Source organism: Myodes glareolus, chromosome 22 (assembly GCF_982192425.1).
Source record: "Myodes glareolus chromosome 22, mMyoGla1.1, whole genome shotgun sequence".
In the NCBI taxonomy this organism is placed as follows: Eukaryota; Metazoa; Chordata; class Mammalia; order Rodentia; family Cricetidae; genus Myodes; species Myodes glareolus.
The window spans coordinates 10,371,448-10,389,930 of record NC_142047.1 but is presented as its reverse complement, the minus strand read 5'-3'; the positions used below and the strand labels follow the sequence as shown (position 1 = coordinate 10,389,930).

General features: G+C 44.5%; 1 protein-coding gene and 1 long non-coding RNA gene across 6 annotated transcripts in view; one reads left to right on the top strand and one right to left on the bottom strand.

Annotated features, from left to right (window-relative positions):
- The window catches only part of Inpp4b (inositol polyphosphate-4-phosphatase type II B), a 735,560-nt gene that overhangs the window by 476,775 nt on the left and 240,302 nt on the right, over positions 1-18,483 (top strand). For 4 of the 5 annotated variants that reach the window (XM_087900452.1, XM_087900453.1, XM_087900451.1 and 1 more), the window contains exon 9: positions 17,273-17,323. The exons of the other annotated variant lie outside the window; for it this stretch is intronic. In XM_087900452.1, coding sequence (XP_087756578.1) covers positions 17,273-17,323 — 51 coding nt within the window. The remainder of the gene's footprint in view (positions 1-17,272; positions 17,324-18,483) is intronic. 5 annotated transcript variants of the gene reach the window in all.
- LOC146890341 (uncharacterized) lies at positions 1,116-17,914 on the bottom strand. The gene is made up of 3 exons (XR_014999203.2): positions 17,011-17,914; positions 2,667-3,302; positions 1,116-1,367 (listed from the first exon to the last, which is right to left on the bottom strand). It is a non-coding gene; the product is annotated as an uncharacterized LOC146890341 (long non-coding RNA).

The following is an 18,483-nucleotide window of genomic DNA, read 5'->3' as shown; positions in this document are numbered from 1 at the left end:
CCCACTTTTCAGAATGATGACACAATGATTTTGTGTATTAAGATGCTGGATTAAGACAGGGAGGCAGATGGACACATTATGGAGGTCTGATCTGACAAACTCTTGATGTAAATAGACAATATGGAAGTGAACCGGGCTCTATAAATGCTTTACATGTTAATAATATCCATGCATGCATTTGGGCAGGATGGGGTAGGGAGTATGCTAATGTTCTATCACTATTAAAACACCATAGAAAATCAACCTATAAAGAAAGGCTTATTTATATGTTTGTATTGATGGCCCATCAGTGCTGTTGACTTTGGTCTCTGATGAGGCAGTGGATCTAGCAGGAACATATGGAGAAACAAAACTGCCCAGTTCATAGTTGCAAGATAGAAAAAAAATAGGAGGAAAAAGCAGGGAGCAGATCTCACTCTTCCCTTCACCCCAGCTATCTAAAGTCGTCCCGCTAAAGCTCACCTTCTGAAGTGTCCACTACATCCTCATAGAGCCACGCTGGGCTCCAAGCCCTGATGGACACTGGTGGACACTGAAGGCACAGACTGCAACAGTGAGTCAGCAGGATGGAGTCCTAACACCCAGAGATGAAGCGCTTAGTCAGGGTCCAGCTGTTGTCTTCAGCACCTGTGATGCCAACTGTAGAATATGCATTTACACTGTGAAGGGGTGCTATCCTTTATTTCCATTTTAAATGCTTAAACATTTCTTAGTACTTGAAGGAAATCTGTTATTTTAAACTGCACAGCTCGTGGGAGGTTTGTTCTTTTTACTTTAAGTAAATGCACAGAGCATTTATGTCTCATGCACATAATCAAGAAAATCTATGTGTAAGCAGAGTTTTCCTATCCCGCGGGTACTCTCAAATAAACACACTGAGGCTTATATTAATTTCAAGTGCTGAACCAATAGCTCAGACTTATTACTAACTAGCTGTTACATTTTAAGTTAACCCATATTCCTTATTTATGCTCTGACACATGGCAGTATCTTTATTAGCAAGGCATGTTCATCTCCTGTTCCCTCTGCATCTGGCTGGCAACTCCAGACTCCACCATTCTTTCTCCCAGCATTCTCCTAGTCTTGCTCTTCTGCCTAACCTTATTCAGTTCAGCTTTGGCCAGTCAGCTTGTTTATTAAACAAATTACAGCAACATATATTCACACAGTATGAAGGAACATTCCATAGCAGGTATGTCTAGAGGGTGCCCTCTTTCCTAGCTTGGTGTTGAGGTCAGGAAGATACAGAAATAAATTGTCTTGGAGAGCAGAGTAGAAGAGATACAGAGAGAAGTCTTTTACCCACAGGTTTGAACCCTTTTTTACATCCCTTATTTTCAGCAGAGTGTGGATCATCCAGACACAACCTGCAAAAGAAAGAAAATAGACAGCTATTTTTACCAGCCTATATTCTTTCACCTGTGTGCAGTAGATTCTTTTATCATTGGAAAGGGAAGTGGAATGAGATGGTGGTAATGGCAGGGATACTGAGAGTTATGGGAGTCAGGAGCCCCATCACAGTCACCGTTAACCTGAAGAACCGCATGCCTCCTGTGTGATTGCTAGGCTTCAGGATCAGAGTGTGTTCACAGAGAGAAATTATAACTCTTAAAGAGCCAGCCGTTCAATGTAAAGGGACCCATGTGACTAGAGAGCTGTGGTGTGAAAAATCACTGCTTTAGAGAAACGAAAAAAACATCTTAAGTACATGGGATGCATCCAAATTAAAACAGTGCTTACAGTTGCTCTTATTCATATTTTTCTTTGAAGTCAATAGGATGCTCTTATGTGTGCAATTTGGTACAATATGCTTTGGCGCTTGAAAGATGATTGTATTTACCTAGTAACAACCAATATAGCCTATCATTGGCAATAATTATTTCATCACTTTTGGATAATATTCAGGCTTTAAATGAATGCTATTTACCAGAGGAGCCCCTAATAAATGTGTGTTTGTAAATGGGGTTTCAAGAACTTCTCAACAAATAAACTAACATATAAGGGCATCATTTTTTACCTTTTCAATCATGCTTAAGGACCTCAATTAAATGTTAGGTTTTGTCCTTTAGTCACATGACTTCTGCATATTAAGAAGTTCAGAGGTTGGGGTATAGCTTCATAGTAGAACACATGTGTGGATGAGACCTTGGGCATACGCACATGAGGGCACACACACACACACACACACACTGTGTTTTCAAATTTTGTTTGAGTATGGTGTGGATTAAAAAATACTTTGAATACTTAAAAGAAGAGCCATATGGATGACAAAAATCCATGTATTTGGACACATCATCCAGCTGTGTAAGCAGAAATGATCAAATAGAGGAAAATCCGTCTGTGGACATTTTTGGTATTGAGGATGTCTGCCTGAGTAGAGGAAGAAAAGCCAGCAAAGCTTTGGTCTCTGTGTTGGGTTCAGTGAGAAAGGCAGACAAGAAGGCTTTCATTGAGTAACTTCTTTTTTTCTTTAGTTCAAAACTGATTTACTGAGTTCCTGTAAGGTGGGAGGCTAAGGGACCAGGCAAAGGATGGGGTGGGGGAGCAGAACAGAATTCTCACAGTTCCACCGTGCCCTGAAAACCAGGCAGACGGACAAAACGCGGAACAGTTCAGAGCACAGAGGGGTGTGAGTTGATCCAGTAGGACAAAGGGCCATTTCTCACCTGGAGGCATCCACTGGTCCTGCTGGAACTAGAAATGTGAAATATCAAGGTTTCGCTGAGCAGAACACAGGTGCCGGCAAGCAGAGAACTCTGCAAAGATTCTGGATTTCATGTGCAGCTGAAATGAGAAACTTGGAGGCCAAAATAAGACTCATATTCCAGGCGAGGCTTATGTTAAAGAAATTTGCAAGATTTTGAGGCAGTGTGAGGTGTAATGGCTTTAAAGAGATACACAGAAGCCCTGTTTTTTTTTTTTTAATTGTGTGCTTTTTGGGAGTGGCAAACAAAGACTAACTGTGATCTTAGTTAAATATTACAAAGTCACACCACACAAACCCAGTGTCATTACTCAGCTGCCCATGGGAAACAACACAGAACAGATATTTACACAATAGAAATTGACTTTTTCATAGTCCTATGGTTAGGAAGTACGACACAGAGATGCTGGCATGGTTGGCTTCTTCTCAGAATCTCCCCTAGGCTTGCAAATAGCCACTCTCTCGCTGTCTTCTGTGCTTCCCAAGCATTTCTTCCTACAGTTCCTGACGACTTCCGGGTCTCTTGGTCCTACACATTAACCTAGACTTTTCACTAGTGGTCCAGTCCTGTCTTCAAACACAGTCATTCTCAGAGGTTCTGAGAAGAAAAAAAGGCATCAGCATATGAACTTGGGGGAAAGCAGTTCAGTCAACAGTACCAAATGGTCCCAAAACTCCTGCTCTTTTCTGTCCAGGTTTAGTGTCTAACTTAATAGATTAGCCGTCTCCACCATAAACATTCGCTTAGCAAATTCGCTTAGCAAAGGGCAGCCTAACTTGCCTGCTAGGAGGCATCATCATGAGATCTGCAGTTCCTTGACATTTACGATGATCACTATGACACTTAATGTTTTTTTAAAAAGAAATCCTGGGACTGGAGAGATGGCTCGTTTGTTAAATCTGTGCTGCTCTTACAGAGAACCTGTTGGGGCATTTTATAACTGCCTCTAACTCCACCTTTCTCCTGGCTTCCTCAGCCCCTCATGCCCAGCTCCACCCCACCCTCTCACACACATATACACAGAATTACATGTGAAATAAACTGTTTTTGAAACTTTCTCATGTTATGTTTCTTGTTTATTTCTGGCCTGTTCATTCAAATCCCAAGGAGAATAAGCCTTAAGAAATCCTGTTGCCTGGATCGTTTCGTAGTAGCTTTTGGTTTAACTATCCTAGGGCACAGTTGATGAATTCACACCAAAATGAAATAGAAACCAAAATGTATTGGTGATGTTAACTCTAATGTGCCGTCAAGATTTGTCTCAGCTTAGCCGTTAGCTGCCCTCCAAGAATCGTGTGCTGAAACCTTGGCTACCAGCCTGTGGTGACGTAACCCTCAGGAGACAGGTGTAGGAAGTTAGGTCTTTGGAACATGCCCTTGAAAGAGATTTTCGGATCTTAGCATTTCCCTTTTCCCCCTTTTTCCTGGGGATAAACAGCTCGTGTTTACCACACTCTCCACTGTGCCCCACTGTTCTGCCACAGCCCAAAGACACAGGACAGAGCAAACATGGACCAGGAGCCCAAATCGACGTATTTTTCCTTATAAAGGTTCAGCAACAGAGAACTTACTAACACATCAATAATAACTGTTTTAGATCATTAATTCTGGCAATGATTTTCACTAAAAGAGTTATATGCCTACTTTGATCCAGGTACTTTTATTTATTTATTTATTTATTTAAACATGGTATGGCCCCGAGGAAAGTAAGTAAATATTCCTGTCACTTTCACACAAGAATTAGGATTTACTCATTCTTCATTTTGGAAGGGATCTTAGGAATTTCAAAATTATTTAGAGCCAGATTATTAAAATTTATGTATTAAGTATCCTCATAGACTCATATGTTAAGAATACTTGATGTATAATTTTCATGTTTTGCAGTCTTTTCAATTCCTGTTGCTCATATCTAGAATATACCTTTCGTTGAGTGTCTTAGTCAGGGTTCTGTTTCTGTGAAGAGACATGACCACAGCAGCTCTCATAAGGAAAGCATTTCATTGCTGTTGGCTTACAGTTCAGAAGTTCAGTCCATTATCATCACGGTGGGAAGCACGGCTGCATGCAGGCAGACATGATTCTGTACAGGTAGCTGAGAGTTCTACATCCAGATCGGCAGGCAGCAGGAAGAGAGACAATGAGCCTGCCTTGAGCATTTGAACTCCCAAAGGCTACCCTCAGTGACACCCTTCCTCCAACAGAGACACACCTCCTAATCCCTGTCAACTAGAAACACTCCCTAAAGACAATGCATTCAAATCTATGAGCCTATGGAGGTCATTTTTATTCAAACCTCCACATGGAGCAAACCTTTCTTTTGTCCCTGAATTTTTAACAATGGCTTTATGATCTTCACAAATGAGCCAATGAACTGGAAGTATTCAGGATGAACTTCTATATAGGGCTCTAAGATACTGAAGACCAAAGTTCCACATTGCTAGATTTATTTTGTTGTCAAAAATCACTTAACTTTACGTATGTTACATGTTCTGTACTCCAAAAAATGGCAAAAGTGAAATTATTTACTCTCTCAGACTCACTGAAGAGTTTTAGAAATTAAAAATTGTCAATTACGTTTGAATGTTTGACTCTTAATTAATCAGGTCATCCTTATTGCCTGTAGACAGACAAGCAAACAAACAAAATAAAAATAACAAACAAACAAAAGCAACACACCTCAAAAAAAAACCACCCCCTCCAAAAAAAACCTTTGTTTATTAACCTTTAACTTTCTGAGAACTACAATTTGTATAATGGCGGTTGGACCATACTAAGTGCTTTACATATGTTTGGTGAGATTTAAGTAGGAAATAAAGATTTAGTATGAGCTAATGTTATGCCTAGATTGCCAGGAAACCCAAAAGACCGCATGGAGACCAAGTCCCATATGTAAAAGCAAAGAGCCTTTATTCTTATTCAAATTTGAACTCAGACTCACTGTGTGTCCAAATGCATGGTCAGAGAGCCCTGAGCTCAAGTGGGGTGGGACATTTATTTCTAAGGTTCAGGAGCCCTGATTGGTTGACATTTTTCTAGGGGTGCCCTGGTGAAAGGGGATGGGTGTGTTCTGGGCTAAGGTACATCAGGTGATCTTATCTATAATGGGTGGAATGTTAGTTCCTTTGGAACATTAGATACTCTCCCTTTGGATGGTCCACTCCTGGGTGTCTTAGTGTGTGAGCTTTCCTGGAACCATATAATCTGAAACTCTGGCCTCTATTGAGCTTGTCATGGCTGGGCCCTACACTATTTTGCTTTATTTCATCCTAACTACAATCTGACTGTAAACTTCCATTTGAAACGGCTGAAAACTCTGAATCCTGTTGGCTTCCAAGACAGTCGTAAACATCAAACTTGTGTCCTAACACTGAAAGCTCGTTCTGTGGTCACTGTGGAAGGCAGAATCTTAATGTGGGCTGTGAAATCCTCCCTCTCTGCCATGCATCCCAGCTACTTTCCAGAACTATGACATGATAGCTTTAGTCCCAGGTCCCATCAGGCTACACGGTTCCCCTTACGAGAGAGACCGTGACACAGCAGCGGAGAGTAAAATGGTGGCCACATCATGGTGCGGAGAATTTGAGCGGCCACAAGTAGAGATGACTGACATAGAGGTGGGAATTCCTAGTGAGCCACTGCACGGTTGAGTGGCTGTATGTAGCAATTAGATATTAGATGTTTTAGAAGGAGAAAGATATTTAATGTTTTTGTGATAAGGAAATGATATATGTTTAAGGAGATGAATGTGTCTAATTTGATTTTAAGCACAGAAATTACCTGGTGCAAGTAAAAAGGAAATATGGAACAAACCTACTTTGGAGTTTACTGAGGGTGTGTCTAAAGACCTGGTGAGGTTGGTATGCAGAGATAGAGAGAGAGATAGAGAGACAGAGACAAGAGACAGAGAGAAACAGAGAGAGAGAGAGAGAGAGAGAGAGAGAGAGAAAGGAAGAAAGAGAGAGAGCGCGCATGGGGGTGGAGAGGGAGAAGTAGGAAGAAAAGAGCTGCCTCTTTGGGAGAGACATAGAAAGGAAGGGACTCAGACCAGAAGCAAAGATCAACTTGCCTCAGTGGATGGAGAGAGGGAGTGGGCGGGGCTTCTCTCTTAAAGGGGCAAGATAGACCATTACATTCCCATCTCTTTTTTTTTTTATATAATAAAAAGGCAGGAGGTTAGGCACAACAGGTTAAAGCAATTGGGACAGTGGATTCTCAAGATTACTTCCTGCTTATTTGTGGGCATCGTCTTGGGGAGAACCTGAGAAAGCTGGGTGCTAGTCATATCTTGGGGTAGGTAGCTGATCTCTTTGTTACTGTCCGGTGTTTGTGGTATGGGAATGTCTGATGTCTCTTACACCTGTTTAAGGTATTGGCAGAACAGAGGACAAATTAAGTTTAGGAAAAAATTGAGAGAGAGTGTATCTGACCTATTTAAGATGGATCCTTCATTCCAGCTCCCTGGAACTCACAAGAAATCTTTGGGTTTGTGAAAATTTAAACAGCAGTGAATTTATTTCAGAATGACTGTGACAGATATTTTTTGCATAATGAAAGTATTTTTAAGACTATGGAAAGCAGCATGAGAGGGAAATTTGATAACTTGTATTTGTCCTCATACCTTTATAACTTGCAGGTTCATACCTTAATAACTTGTATTTGTATTTTACTGAAATGTTTTTGGTGAGGCTCTTCTTTTAAACTGACAAAACCTCTCATCAGAGATCTTTGAGAAGAGTAAAATTTTATTTGAGTTATTGATTTAAAAACTACAGAGAATTTTCTTGATTGGCACCTAGAGCTACTCTTTGTCGGGGTCCAATGCTAACCAAGACCATAAATTATTTCTCTGCACCAGACCCCAACATAAACTATCTCTCTCTTTGCGGATGTGGAGGCATGGGAATAAAGACACAACTCACATGGCTTTATTGGGAGGGAGATTCTCCATGATCCCTCATGAAATTCTGAGTTTACATCCTGAGAAATTCCTCTCATTTATTCTCCAAGCAGCCTTATATATCAAAACATAAACTGAGGGGGAAAGTCATTAGTATTCTGTTTCCTAGGAAACCAGATGAATGACTTTTAGTCACGTCCACCTTTACCTGAGTCTCCTCTGTCACGTCTTCCTGTTCTGTATGCTAGTTCAGTTGCGTAGGCTGAATTAGCACCTCTTTTCAGACATCCTCAATATTATAACAAAAGGAGCAAAATAACATCCTGGCCTTTTGTCAGGTTAGTGGCAGCCGGTCTGGAAAGTTATGTGACCACTTCAGGTGTGGCCCATGGCTTTAGAACGTGGCTGCCATACCATATAGAAATATGGGTCTACAACTCTTCAGGGTCAGGGTTGTCCATGGTCACTGAGGATCGTATTTGCCTTTTGCTGTTTAATGCAGGGCCTGCCAGGCTCTAGAAAATCCTGTGGGCTAAGAAATCTGTAGGAAGACAAGCCTACCTTGACCTGAGCAGCAAGGCTGTTGATTTCAGCAATTCTGTCCACGTCTGGAGACCTTCAGTTTAGATGAAAGGCAGTTTTGTTCAGTGGTCAGGGCTTGGCAGTTGAAGTGAATTGCAGATGGACGCTGTTCTGTGCCCATTTGTCTTCTGTCTTCTTTGGGGAAATAGAGTGCTGCTGCTAGGAGCCAACCTGTCTCTTTTTGTTATGAAAAGGTCTTTTTTAATAATTAAATATTTAAATGCCATATTCCCCAGATCTCTGAGCAGTTGAGGGCTGTTTATCAGGTATAACTACAGCATAGAATCTACCTGGAGAGCTGAGTTCAAGCTTGACTGTACTGATTCTCAACTTAACAGGTAAGATTTACACTCGTAAAAAGACAGAAAGAAGAAAAAACTGCTTGCAATAGAAGGTTAATGGCAGAACTGACAATAATAGAAAATAGCTCAATATATTTTAAATCAGGGTTGGATTACATATATAGTATTTTTTGTAAAAGACTTAAAAGTACATACCAATTTAAAACATGAGACTTATTGTTTTGTAGTCTGGAATGAAACACAATGAACAGACAATTATAACATTTAAAAGTAAACATAGTGTATTCAAGTTACATGTATGCGCACACACACATAGAGTGAACAGGAGTTAGATGAAGAGGATGCTCTTGGTGGGCCCTACTCAAAACACACATGGAACAGAGTCAACACCCAGGAACCAGGCAGTGAATACGGTAAAGATGGCAGAATCTGGTCACGTGACCTGACTCTCAGTTAAGATGGCAGTAAAGTCACCTGACCTCGGTTAAAATGGCAGTGGTCACATGTTGTATGGAAAAGCCGTGATTTTTTTTAGATGCGGAGGGTTTTAAACATAGTAAGAGAGACCTAGAGGCATGCTCTGCCCTGTTCTGAGCAGCCATGCCAGAAGCCATGGTGGAGAGCAAAGGCTCTTCAATTCAATGGAATTGAAGACAGCTGCCTTGTGGACCTGACCAATTTTGTCGGCAGCAGTTGCCAGGTGGGTGACTGGTAGTTTGAGGGTTTATACCATAGCTGAAAACGTGAAAACCTGAGAAGAACACCACATGGCCTGTAGAAGAGCATCTTCTCTCCGTAGGCAGGGTGTGAAACGGTGGCAAACACCGCTGGGCTTGTAGAAGAGCATCTCCTCTCCATAGGCAGGGCTTGTAGAAGAGCATCTCCTCTCCATAGGCAGGGCTTGTAGAAGAGCATCTCCTCTCCATAGGCAGGGCTTGTAGAAGAGCATCTCCTCTCCATAGGCAGGGCTTGTAGAAGAGCATCTCCTCTCCATAGGCAGGGCTTGTAGAAGAGCATCTCCTCTCCATAGGCAGGGCTTGTAGAAGAGCATCTCCTCTCCATAGGCAGGGCTTGTAGAAGAGCATCTCCTCTCCATAGGCAGGGCTTGTAGAAGAGCATGCTCTCTCTACAGGCGGGGTGTTAAAGCCTGACTGGCTCTGGTCAGGGCATCTTGGAAGCCAAAGAGGCTCACAGCAAGGATAGCTTATGAGTGGCACAAAAGAAAAGAAAAAGAAAGGAGAGAAAAAATCCGGGGGACCCTGGGCCCCCAAATCTAATGTACCGCACAGCATGTCCAGTGCTGGAGGACCAATCCTGGGTCGTCCGGTCACGTTTTTAGCTATGGAAAGCAACCAGGGATGAATATCAGCGAAGGATTCAACTGTAGCTGTGAAGGCTGTGGTTGGGGGCTGGAAGGGGGAAACTCACCACCAAAGCCACTGGTGTGTGTAGAGGTCAGGCAGGTAGAATGCAGAGCTGTTGTAAAGAAACCTGGTTTCATGTTTCCTCAGTTGGCCCGCACACAGGCGGGAGGGAACTTGGAGCGCATGGTGGAGTCACAAGTACAATGTAATGGTTTAAGTAAACCGGTGCTGCTCCCCGAGGGGTACAATGGCAGAAATGCTACAGGTCCCTGAGTGGTGACAGTGGACAGTGGGCCATGAGATCACGCCTCAGGTTCCCAAGTGACAGCAATGGGGCAGTGGGTCCCAAGGCCGTGGTGGGTCACAAAGGCAGCCAGTTCCAGGCAGGGAACCGCCCAGTGACCTGTAGGCAATGAGAACCAGTGGGTCCTAGGCAGGGAGCCACGCGATGGGTGAGAGATGGGGGGCAGCAACTCCAAGGCGGGGAGCCTGTGGAGGATGAGATAACGAGATGGATAGGTACGCCATGCAGAGTGAGGTTGGATATTTATTCAGTGGGTTATGGAGGGGAGAGGACAATGGAGAAGGAGAGAAGGGAGAAGAGCAGAGAGAGAGAAAGAAAAGTGGAGGAGAAGTGGAGAAGTGGGGAGAAGAGAATGAGGCAGAAGCTGCCTCTTCAAGGGAAAGAAAGAGCTCAAGCTGCAGGCCGGAAGGACGATCTGCCTGCCTCAGCGAATGGGGGTGGGGAGTGGGATGGGCAGGCTTATCTCTTAAAGGGACAGGACAGACCATTACAAGCACCATTTTGGGCTGGGTTGTAGTTTAGTAGCACAACGAGGAAAGACCAGGGCATTGTCCCCAGCACTACAAATTAGTTTGCAATATATTGATGCCTACATTCGCCAAAATATCATGTGACTAAAACTGATATTCACATATCGTGTATACTGATAGTTTCTTATCAGTTTCATTAAGTCTGTTTTAAATTAAAGAGAAAAGATAAGTGTCTTGAAAACACATTGACCTGCTCAAATAAGACTGTAAAAGGAATGAATTTTTCTCTGAAGACAAAGATCTATTGTTTGAGAAGAATTTGCTGTGTGAGAAGAATTTGATAAAAAGAATTTTCTTTTATTTATTCTTTGTGTTTTTTATATCATACATATTGATCCCATTCATTTCCCATTCATTCATTGCTCTTACAAACCCCACTCCCAATAAGATAAAATAGGTTGTTTTTTATTTGTTTGTTTGGTTGGTTTTTGAGACAGGGTTTCACTGTGTAGCTCTGGCCATCCTGAAATGCACTTTGTAGACCAGGCTGGCCTCGAACTCACAGAGATCTGCCTGCCTCTGCCTCCCAAGTGTTGGGATTAAAGGCGTGCACCACCGCCACCCAGCATAAAATAGAATAAAATAAAATTTAAGAGAAAAAGGAAAACAGAAAGGAAAAATCTTGCCATGGAAGCTGTAGTGTGACAGTGTGTCATGCAGTAAACCCTTCTGTCCATTTATCTTTACTTGCAAGTGTTCATTGCAGAGAGTCCTTGGTCTGATTTGAGGCCTCTGGTTTCTGCTCCGCTATTGATGCTGGGCCATAGCTGGGACTCCTCTTGGTTTTCCTGTTGTTGCCCTCTGTCATGAAGATTCTACAGCTTTGACTCTGTGGGTCAGGTTCCTTCACATGCTCTAGTAGATCATAGATGGGGTGGATGTTGAGGCGGGTCAACTCATAACCCTGAGTTTGGGCCTGGGTAGTTGCAGGCTTGGTCAGCCCCCCATCTCTTGCCTGTCTTTACCACCAGGGTGAGCTCTCCAGCATTGCCCTGGCTAGTTCACCTCTTGCAGCATTAGCAAGGGACAGGGACAGTTCTCTGCCTTTCAAGTCCTCAGGGTCTGCTCTACTGCTACAACTTCAGGGCCAGCTCTACTGTGTTGCCCAGGCAAGGTGTAGGGGCCACTCTCCCAAATGCTTCAACTGCTGAGGGGCAGGGACAGCTCTCTCATTCTTACCATCCCAGGGCCAACTTCTACACTTGCTTCAGGCACTGAGGGATGGGAGGAGGGTCGGACATCTCTCCCCACCCATACCACCATATGGTAGGTGAGGGGTGGAGCCACATTTTCCATACTCATGTTCTCGGGTCAGTTCACCTGCATCTTGTTCAATAGGGTCAGTTCTACTGTGCTGCCCATGTAAGGTGTTCTGAGAGCTTCAGCCAGTCAGGGGGAGGACCAGTTCTCCTAGTGTTGAAGCCAGTGAGGGGCTGCGCCAACTCTGCACAGCCCTATCATCTCTGCCTTCGCTGGTATCAGGAGCCTCAAACATCAGTTCAGACTATGGCTGCATCTGTGCCGTGCACCCAGACATGGGTCCTGGCAACAGCCCAGAACCCCAGACATCACCATGGCCCTGGGTGGCAATCAAGCCAAACACCTCAGCCGAATCCTTGTTGCTTTTACCTCTTCAGGTATGCCTCTGTCCGCAGGAAATAAACCATTCTGTCTCTCTCTCCGTAGATTTGCTCACCATAATAGAGCCCTGTCTGCCCAGTACCACAATGTGCCAGGTGGCCTGTGTTTTCTCCTCAAAGCCCAGGGTGAACCTGCATGTGGTTCTTTTTGCCCTGCTTGGCCCATCTTGGCACTGGGAAGGAACTAGCTTACTCCTCGGAGCCAGGAGTTGTCTGCCCGAGCCCGCCTGTGAGTCTCTTTTGACAGAAATTTCAAGGGCTTGATTGGAACATGGAGGAGGCCACACAGGAAGAAGTGCAAATGTGAGACCTCTGACATTTTCATTTGTCTCAGCTGACAGTTGTCTAGAAAATGAGGCCCTCTGTTCTAGAGCTGTGGGACACTCAGTTCCACCTAAGCCTGGGGGAGCATGGAGGCAGGGCTTTCCTAGTAGAGTCTGTAAATGAGACCATGGGTAAGTTGCCTCTAGACCGCAGCCATTGAGATCTGCCCAGAGAACGGATCCTTCCACATCAGGAGTCCTGACAGACCTGCAGACAACTCAGTGTACATTGTTTTAGGCAGTTAAGCTTGTTACACACCAGTAAAACTTCTATGACCAGTTAATCCAGAGACACGCTACTTAGTGGTCATTCGTCGATAATTTCCTTGGGCAGTGAGACTTGGGTCTCTAGGTCTGCATCTTGTCTACTATCAGATGCTTGGGTGACCTGCTTGCTGGTCATTAGACAAAGAGGAAGCTAAGAAGGCATACTGTACCCCTTGAGAAGCCCTACTGTGGGTGCAACAGATACTCCTGACATATACCGCCGTGTTGGGATGGAGTTCCGGGCTCATACCTGAGCGAAGAGCATTCTGGGACACTTCCTTACAGACGCTCATATTACAGAAGGAGGTAGACATCTTTGTCCCCATAATGGTTTCCTGTTTCAATATCAAGGTAGGTGCATTTCTCAAGATAGTGGAGCAAGAAAATGTCAACATGCACAGGGGTCTAAAGCAACATTTATATTAAGAAATAAAGACCGATTCTGTATCCAATTCATTTCCAAATACGTTCCAGGTTGGACCACATTCTTCGGGGAGGTTGGAGGGCCTTGCATGGGTTTTCCTGCCAGATGATCTCCAACTTTCCCATCCATTTCTTCTATGTTCATCTAGAGGAGGTTGCTCCTTCCATGTCCATGGAACATTGTCCATGGACCAATGCAGAAATGGACCAACTTGAGGTCCGGGAAATGCAGTCAGGGACACAGACTCTTGACAGCATGACCTTCTCCTTGGCTGGCTCTGGATCCCCAGAACAGCCCATTGCCACATGCTTAGTGACTTACTCACCAGTGAAGATGCAGCAGTCTTTGCCCGTGGGACAACAGCATCCATGTTCTGTATAAGATGCACTAGCTTCCAGAGTCTTCTTCTGTGGATTTATTTGAGCCTAAATGTGCTATGTGCACCTGTTGGAGTCATAGCCTGGCAGTTCCTTAAAGCTTTGAAAGTTAGCCAAGTAGTCTGCAGGGAGCTGCAGGGAGTCAGGATTCCCCCCCTTACCCCCCCCCCACACTAGGATACGGCTATCATATCAAAGTTAACTACCTATGTTTATCATTTCAAAGTTAACGTATGTGAACCTTAAATTTGTGGGATTGACAGAGAGCTAGAAAAGACAGGAGAGCAATTTGCGTTATGTGAATCTAGAGGATAAGCAAGGCGGCGCTCAAAGAGTGGGCTTGCACCAGGTCACGCACGTCACCGGCCTCCCTTGATGTGCTGTCATAAACCCCTAGACAGAAGCCCAGAGAGACTTGAGTGTATAATCGGGTCAACATTTCTTTTGTTGCTGTTTTCGTTCTGGGAAAATTTCAGGAGAGGCACATTGAAGACACTCAGTAGAAAAAAAAAATGTTAATAAGACCAAAAAAGGAAAAACTGAATTCCCAGGGAAGCCCGTTAATTCTCAGGAGGCATGACATGGTGAGGAACTGGAACATTCCAAATGCTGTGGTAACAGCCATGGCTCCATATCTTCTTCAGACAGAGGCCTAGAGGTCATGTCCAAAGTTTTTCAGAACTGGGTTGTCAGCAGCACACTCCTGAGCTCTCCTGCATTCCAGCCGCTCTGGTGTTCTCAGTTCCTCTGCCTTCCGTTTGTCTCCCTCTCACCTCACTCCTTACTGCTTCTCTGTAGCCCAGGACAGCCCCAAGGACTCACACCCCTTACTGCCTCTCTGTAGCCCAGGATAGCCCCAGGGCTGTAAGAGGCACAATAAAATCAATGACTTACACTATCTCATTAAAGAAGCCAACACAAAGACAGAAAAGCAGAGGCTCGGAGCTCCCGGAAGGATTTGGGGTGATTCAAATACTTGCCTTCCCTGATTTTCTGTGGCCTAGAAGAAGTCTATAAAGAAAAAAGTTCCAATTATGTAACATCATGACCTTATCCATTTGGAGGCCCAATCTCCTTCTCCAAACCTGTCTACATCAAGTGACTTCCTCAGGAGGAAATACTTTGCAAAGGGCTGGGCTAGAGCATCACACAGTGCCTAGCTATCACCTTGCATCCTTCTGCTTCCTCTGTTCTTCCTTGCTGAAAACTCCCTGAGCGCCATTGCTCTGTGGTCTCACCTGATAGCCACAGGGAGAGTTTCCAGGCTTCTGTCTGAACGCTCTCAGCCAACGCCCACATTCCTATTGTGGCCCTTGCTACACTGTACTTGAATGTTTCCTAGTTGTGGCAGCCACTAGAGAGTGAAGCCCCACGGAGAAGGACAGACTCCTCTGCACTGGCCAACCACCCTTCTCCATGCAGCAGTGGAGATGTGCAGAAGAAACATCGTATGTAAGGAAAGGAAACCACAACATCAACAGTACCAACTCATGTTTCATGCTGGACAAACCTGCACTTTGCCTTTTATTATCAAAATAAATAGAAATTTTTTAATTTTGATTTTCTGTGTCTTCCTGAACTCCTCCTCTTCCTCGCCAACACACATACACAGAATATAGCAAACCAATTCATGATATCTTCAATTTTTATGTGTATGGCTTGGAATAAAGAACCTTCTTTCTTCTGTAGCTTATTCATATTTGTAAGGAATAATAAAAATCCCACAAAAATAGGAGTTTAATGGACCATGTTTGAATTGTTAATATTTTTCTAACTTTGTCTCTCTCCATATGCACATACTACAGCCTAAATCAACTAGTTTATGCAGTCCTAGGCATGTTGAGTCGCACCAGTTTCTGTCTCTTTTTATTTTTATCAATACAAGTATTTCCCTTTTGAGAATGCATTTGGTAGTCAGTATTTTTGAAAAAGAATGCAAATAGCTTGTGCACGTGTGTGTGTATGGGTTACACATATGTGAGTACCCGCGATCTATAACCTTCATAGTTAGTTAGCTATGAAGAAAGGAACAAGGAACAAGGCTCATGGACAAACGCATATAAGGTATGTGTGTGTGTGTGTGTGTGTGTGTATGTGTGTGTATGTGCATGCGCACATGTGCGCACGTGCTCCATGATCCCTAACAGAAGAATATTTACACATCTTCCCCATCCTTCTGACAGTAGCTGATGGTTCTCAGATAATGAGACTCACTGGTGAACTTGGTCATGCAGCTACCAAGGGAGCCTTCCTCCAGGCATCTGACCTGAGTTCGTTCTGTACATCATGTCCTTGTCCGCTCTCTCGGCATCTCTCCTGTCAGTGATTTTGCTCACTGGCAAACAATTTGGCAATTTAATAACTGACACATTGTGCAAGTGATTGGACTGGATCTGTCGTAAGAAGTGGTCTCAAGCTGGGACTCCAGAGGCATGCTATGCTCAGCATGTGACTTTATTCATACATGGAGACTGTGTTAAAGATCCATGAGCCAGAAAACCTGGATGAAGCTTTTTGACACGCCTAGGTGTTTTGTAGCCACCCCTTTTCTTGGAACCACTGACATGTTATACTCAGGAGTATGAGAACCACAGGGACTCACAGGTCTGAGCTTCCAAAGCGGTTTGTTTAGAATGGCCTCGGGAAACACTTTCCACAGCATACTTCTGGTCTGGCCTTCCTTTTCCGTCCCTGCTGACTCTTGCTCTCCAGTTGAACAGGTCACAGTCTCGTATAGCCCTGTATTCATTCAGCCGCCGCCTCTCCTTTTTATTTCAAAGGCCATCACGCCCGTCTTATTTGGTTTTGCTGCCTTTTCTCTTGTGTGAGAAAGTTGATCTCTCTCCCGTTTGGAACTTTTTCTTTTCCTTAGGAGAACAAGGCTCAGTAGCTCCATATGAGACTCAGAAAATGCATAGCAAGGATGAGAAGGAATAGTTTGAAAACACCCCCACGACTCTAGTGGAAAACAAGGTTAGATAACCACCCCTCGGTAAACGTGTGTGTCTAGCTATCCAAAGGGTTCGTGTTCTCTTGGAACAGTCGTATGGCAAGCTTCTGGGAACAGGGTTTTGATCCTTTTCCCATTGAGTGAGACTTACTTTTCTAATTCATCCAGATGCCACTGCCCTATCATATGGCCCAGATTTCCCAAGGACGGGATCTCCTAGAAGGAGCTTGGGCCTTGGCTCTTGTTCAGAGAACAGTTTATTTACCATGAGTGGAATCAAGTTCTCCCTACCTTTCCATCGTTCCTTTGGAGCTGTTTTTTTGAGGAGATAAAAAGGTGACTCACTTGTGTCGCGGTCCTCTGCTTTCGACGAGAGACGGTGAGGGTAAACGAGCTGTCTCCCGGAAAAGCCAGGAAGCCTTGGGACTGTGAAGGCAGCTTTATTGCAAGGCGGTGGATAGCAGGGCAGCTGCTGTTTTCATTGATGATTAACTCGCAAGTTTGAACTGACATAAGAAGAAGAAAACAGAAGCCTAGGACCTGTGTGAAACTTCTGCCCAAGTTTCTATTCAGAAGTCACATAGGAAATGTTTGTTTTTCTCCGTAGATTCGAACCAGTGTCCTTCCGGAGCACAAGGATCCCCCTCCAGAAGTTGGGGTAGGTGCTTTTTATAATCCAAAGATAGACGTGCCATTTGTAAGTGAATGAATTGGGTTTTCTCTGACTTCCTGCCTGCCTGGCAAAAGCAATCAGGTCACCAAGGTGTGACTGTTCGAAGAGTCACCTTGTTTTGTTGCTCAGTTGAATAGAATCCTTCTCTTGTCTCTTGAATAAAAGTAATTCTTCCTCAAGCGGGTTTTTTGTTTAGTTAGACGGTGAGAGGGGAGCCTAGACACTCCTAGACACTCCTGCAGGCGGCTGAATTGCAACTGTAAGCTGGCGATCCTGGACTCCTGGGGGCTAGGGGAAATTACAGGTGTGAGCCATATCCTCTTAGCAAAAACGCAGGAGCTATTGGGACAGGAAGCGTCTTCCGGCTTCCTAGGATGTGAATCAAGCAGCAGGCTGCTGTGACTTTTCCAGCTCAGCCTGAGCACCCACTGAGGTTTGCCTAACACTCCTGAAGAATTGCAGCTCTCACCTGCTGAAGGTGAAGGAGCCAGAGGGTCCTAGGGGCACTAGTGTTGGTGCCAGAGTTGGTGGTGGCAGAACCTGTATCAACAGCCCTGCACGCAGAATCCCCAAGGCCACTAGGCTCAGAGAGGAGTAAAATAAAGGACAGGAAGCTTATTTAGAACTCGTTCAGGAACCGTCAGCCGTCTTCCATTGAGCGAGAGGAGCGCGGGCAAGGTGCCGTTCATGTCTTCTCATTGAAAGCAGCCGCTTGCCAGTGTGCCAAGGGAATATTTCAAGCACACACTGAAGGGCAACTTGCCTGAGCAGGATGCCAGCTCACAGAGCAGCTGCTAGTACAGAGGAGAAGCTGTGTTCTTCCCCCTTGCTCCTCACAAGGGCTTCTGGCTTCTCAGAGGAGGGAGGGCATGCTTCCGTGGACTAATGCGATCTTCACCATTGGTTTTCTGCCTATATCTTGATCCAGTCGCAGCACTTCCTGCCCTGCTGGTGTTGTGGGTTCTCAGACCACACGCGCTATTCGGCTGTTTGTACTTTAGCTCAGAAAGGGCCCAGCAAGTTCTTCCAAGCCAAGGAAGATCCACAGCGGAGGCCTGGGAGGCCTTTGCTGAATCTGTGGCTGCTCTGCCCTTGCTCTTTCTGGCATCCTGTCCACAGTCACCCTTAAACCTCCTGCAAATGAA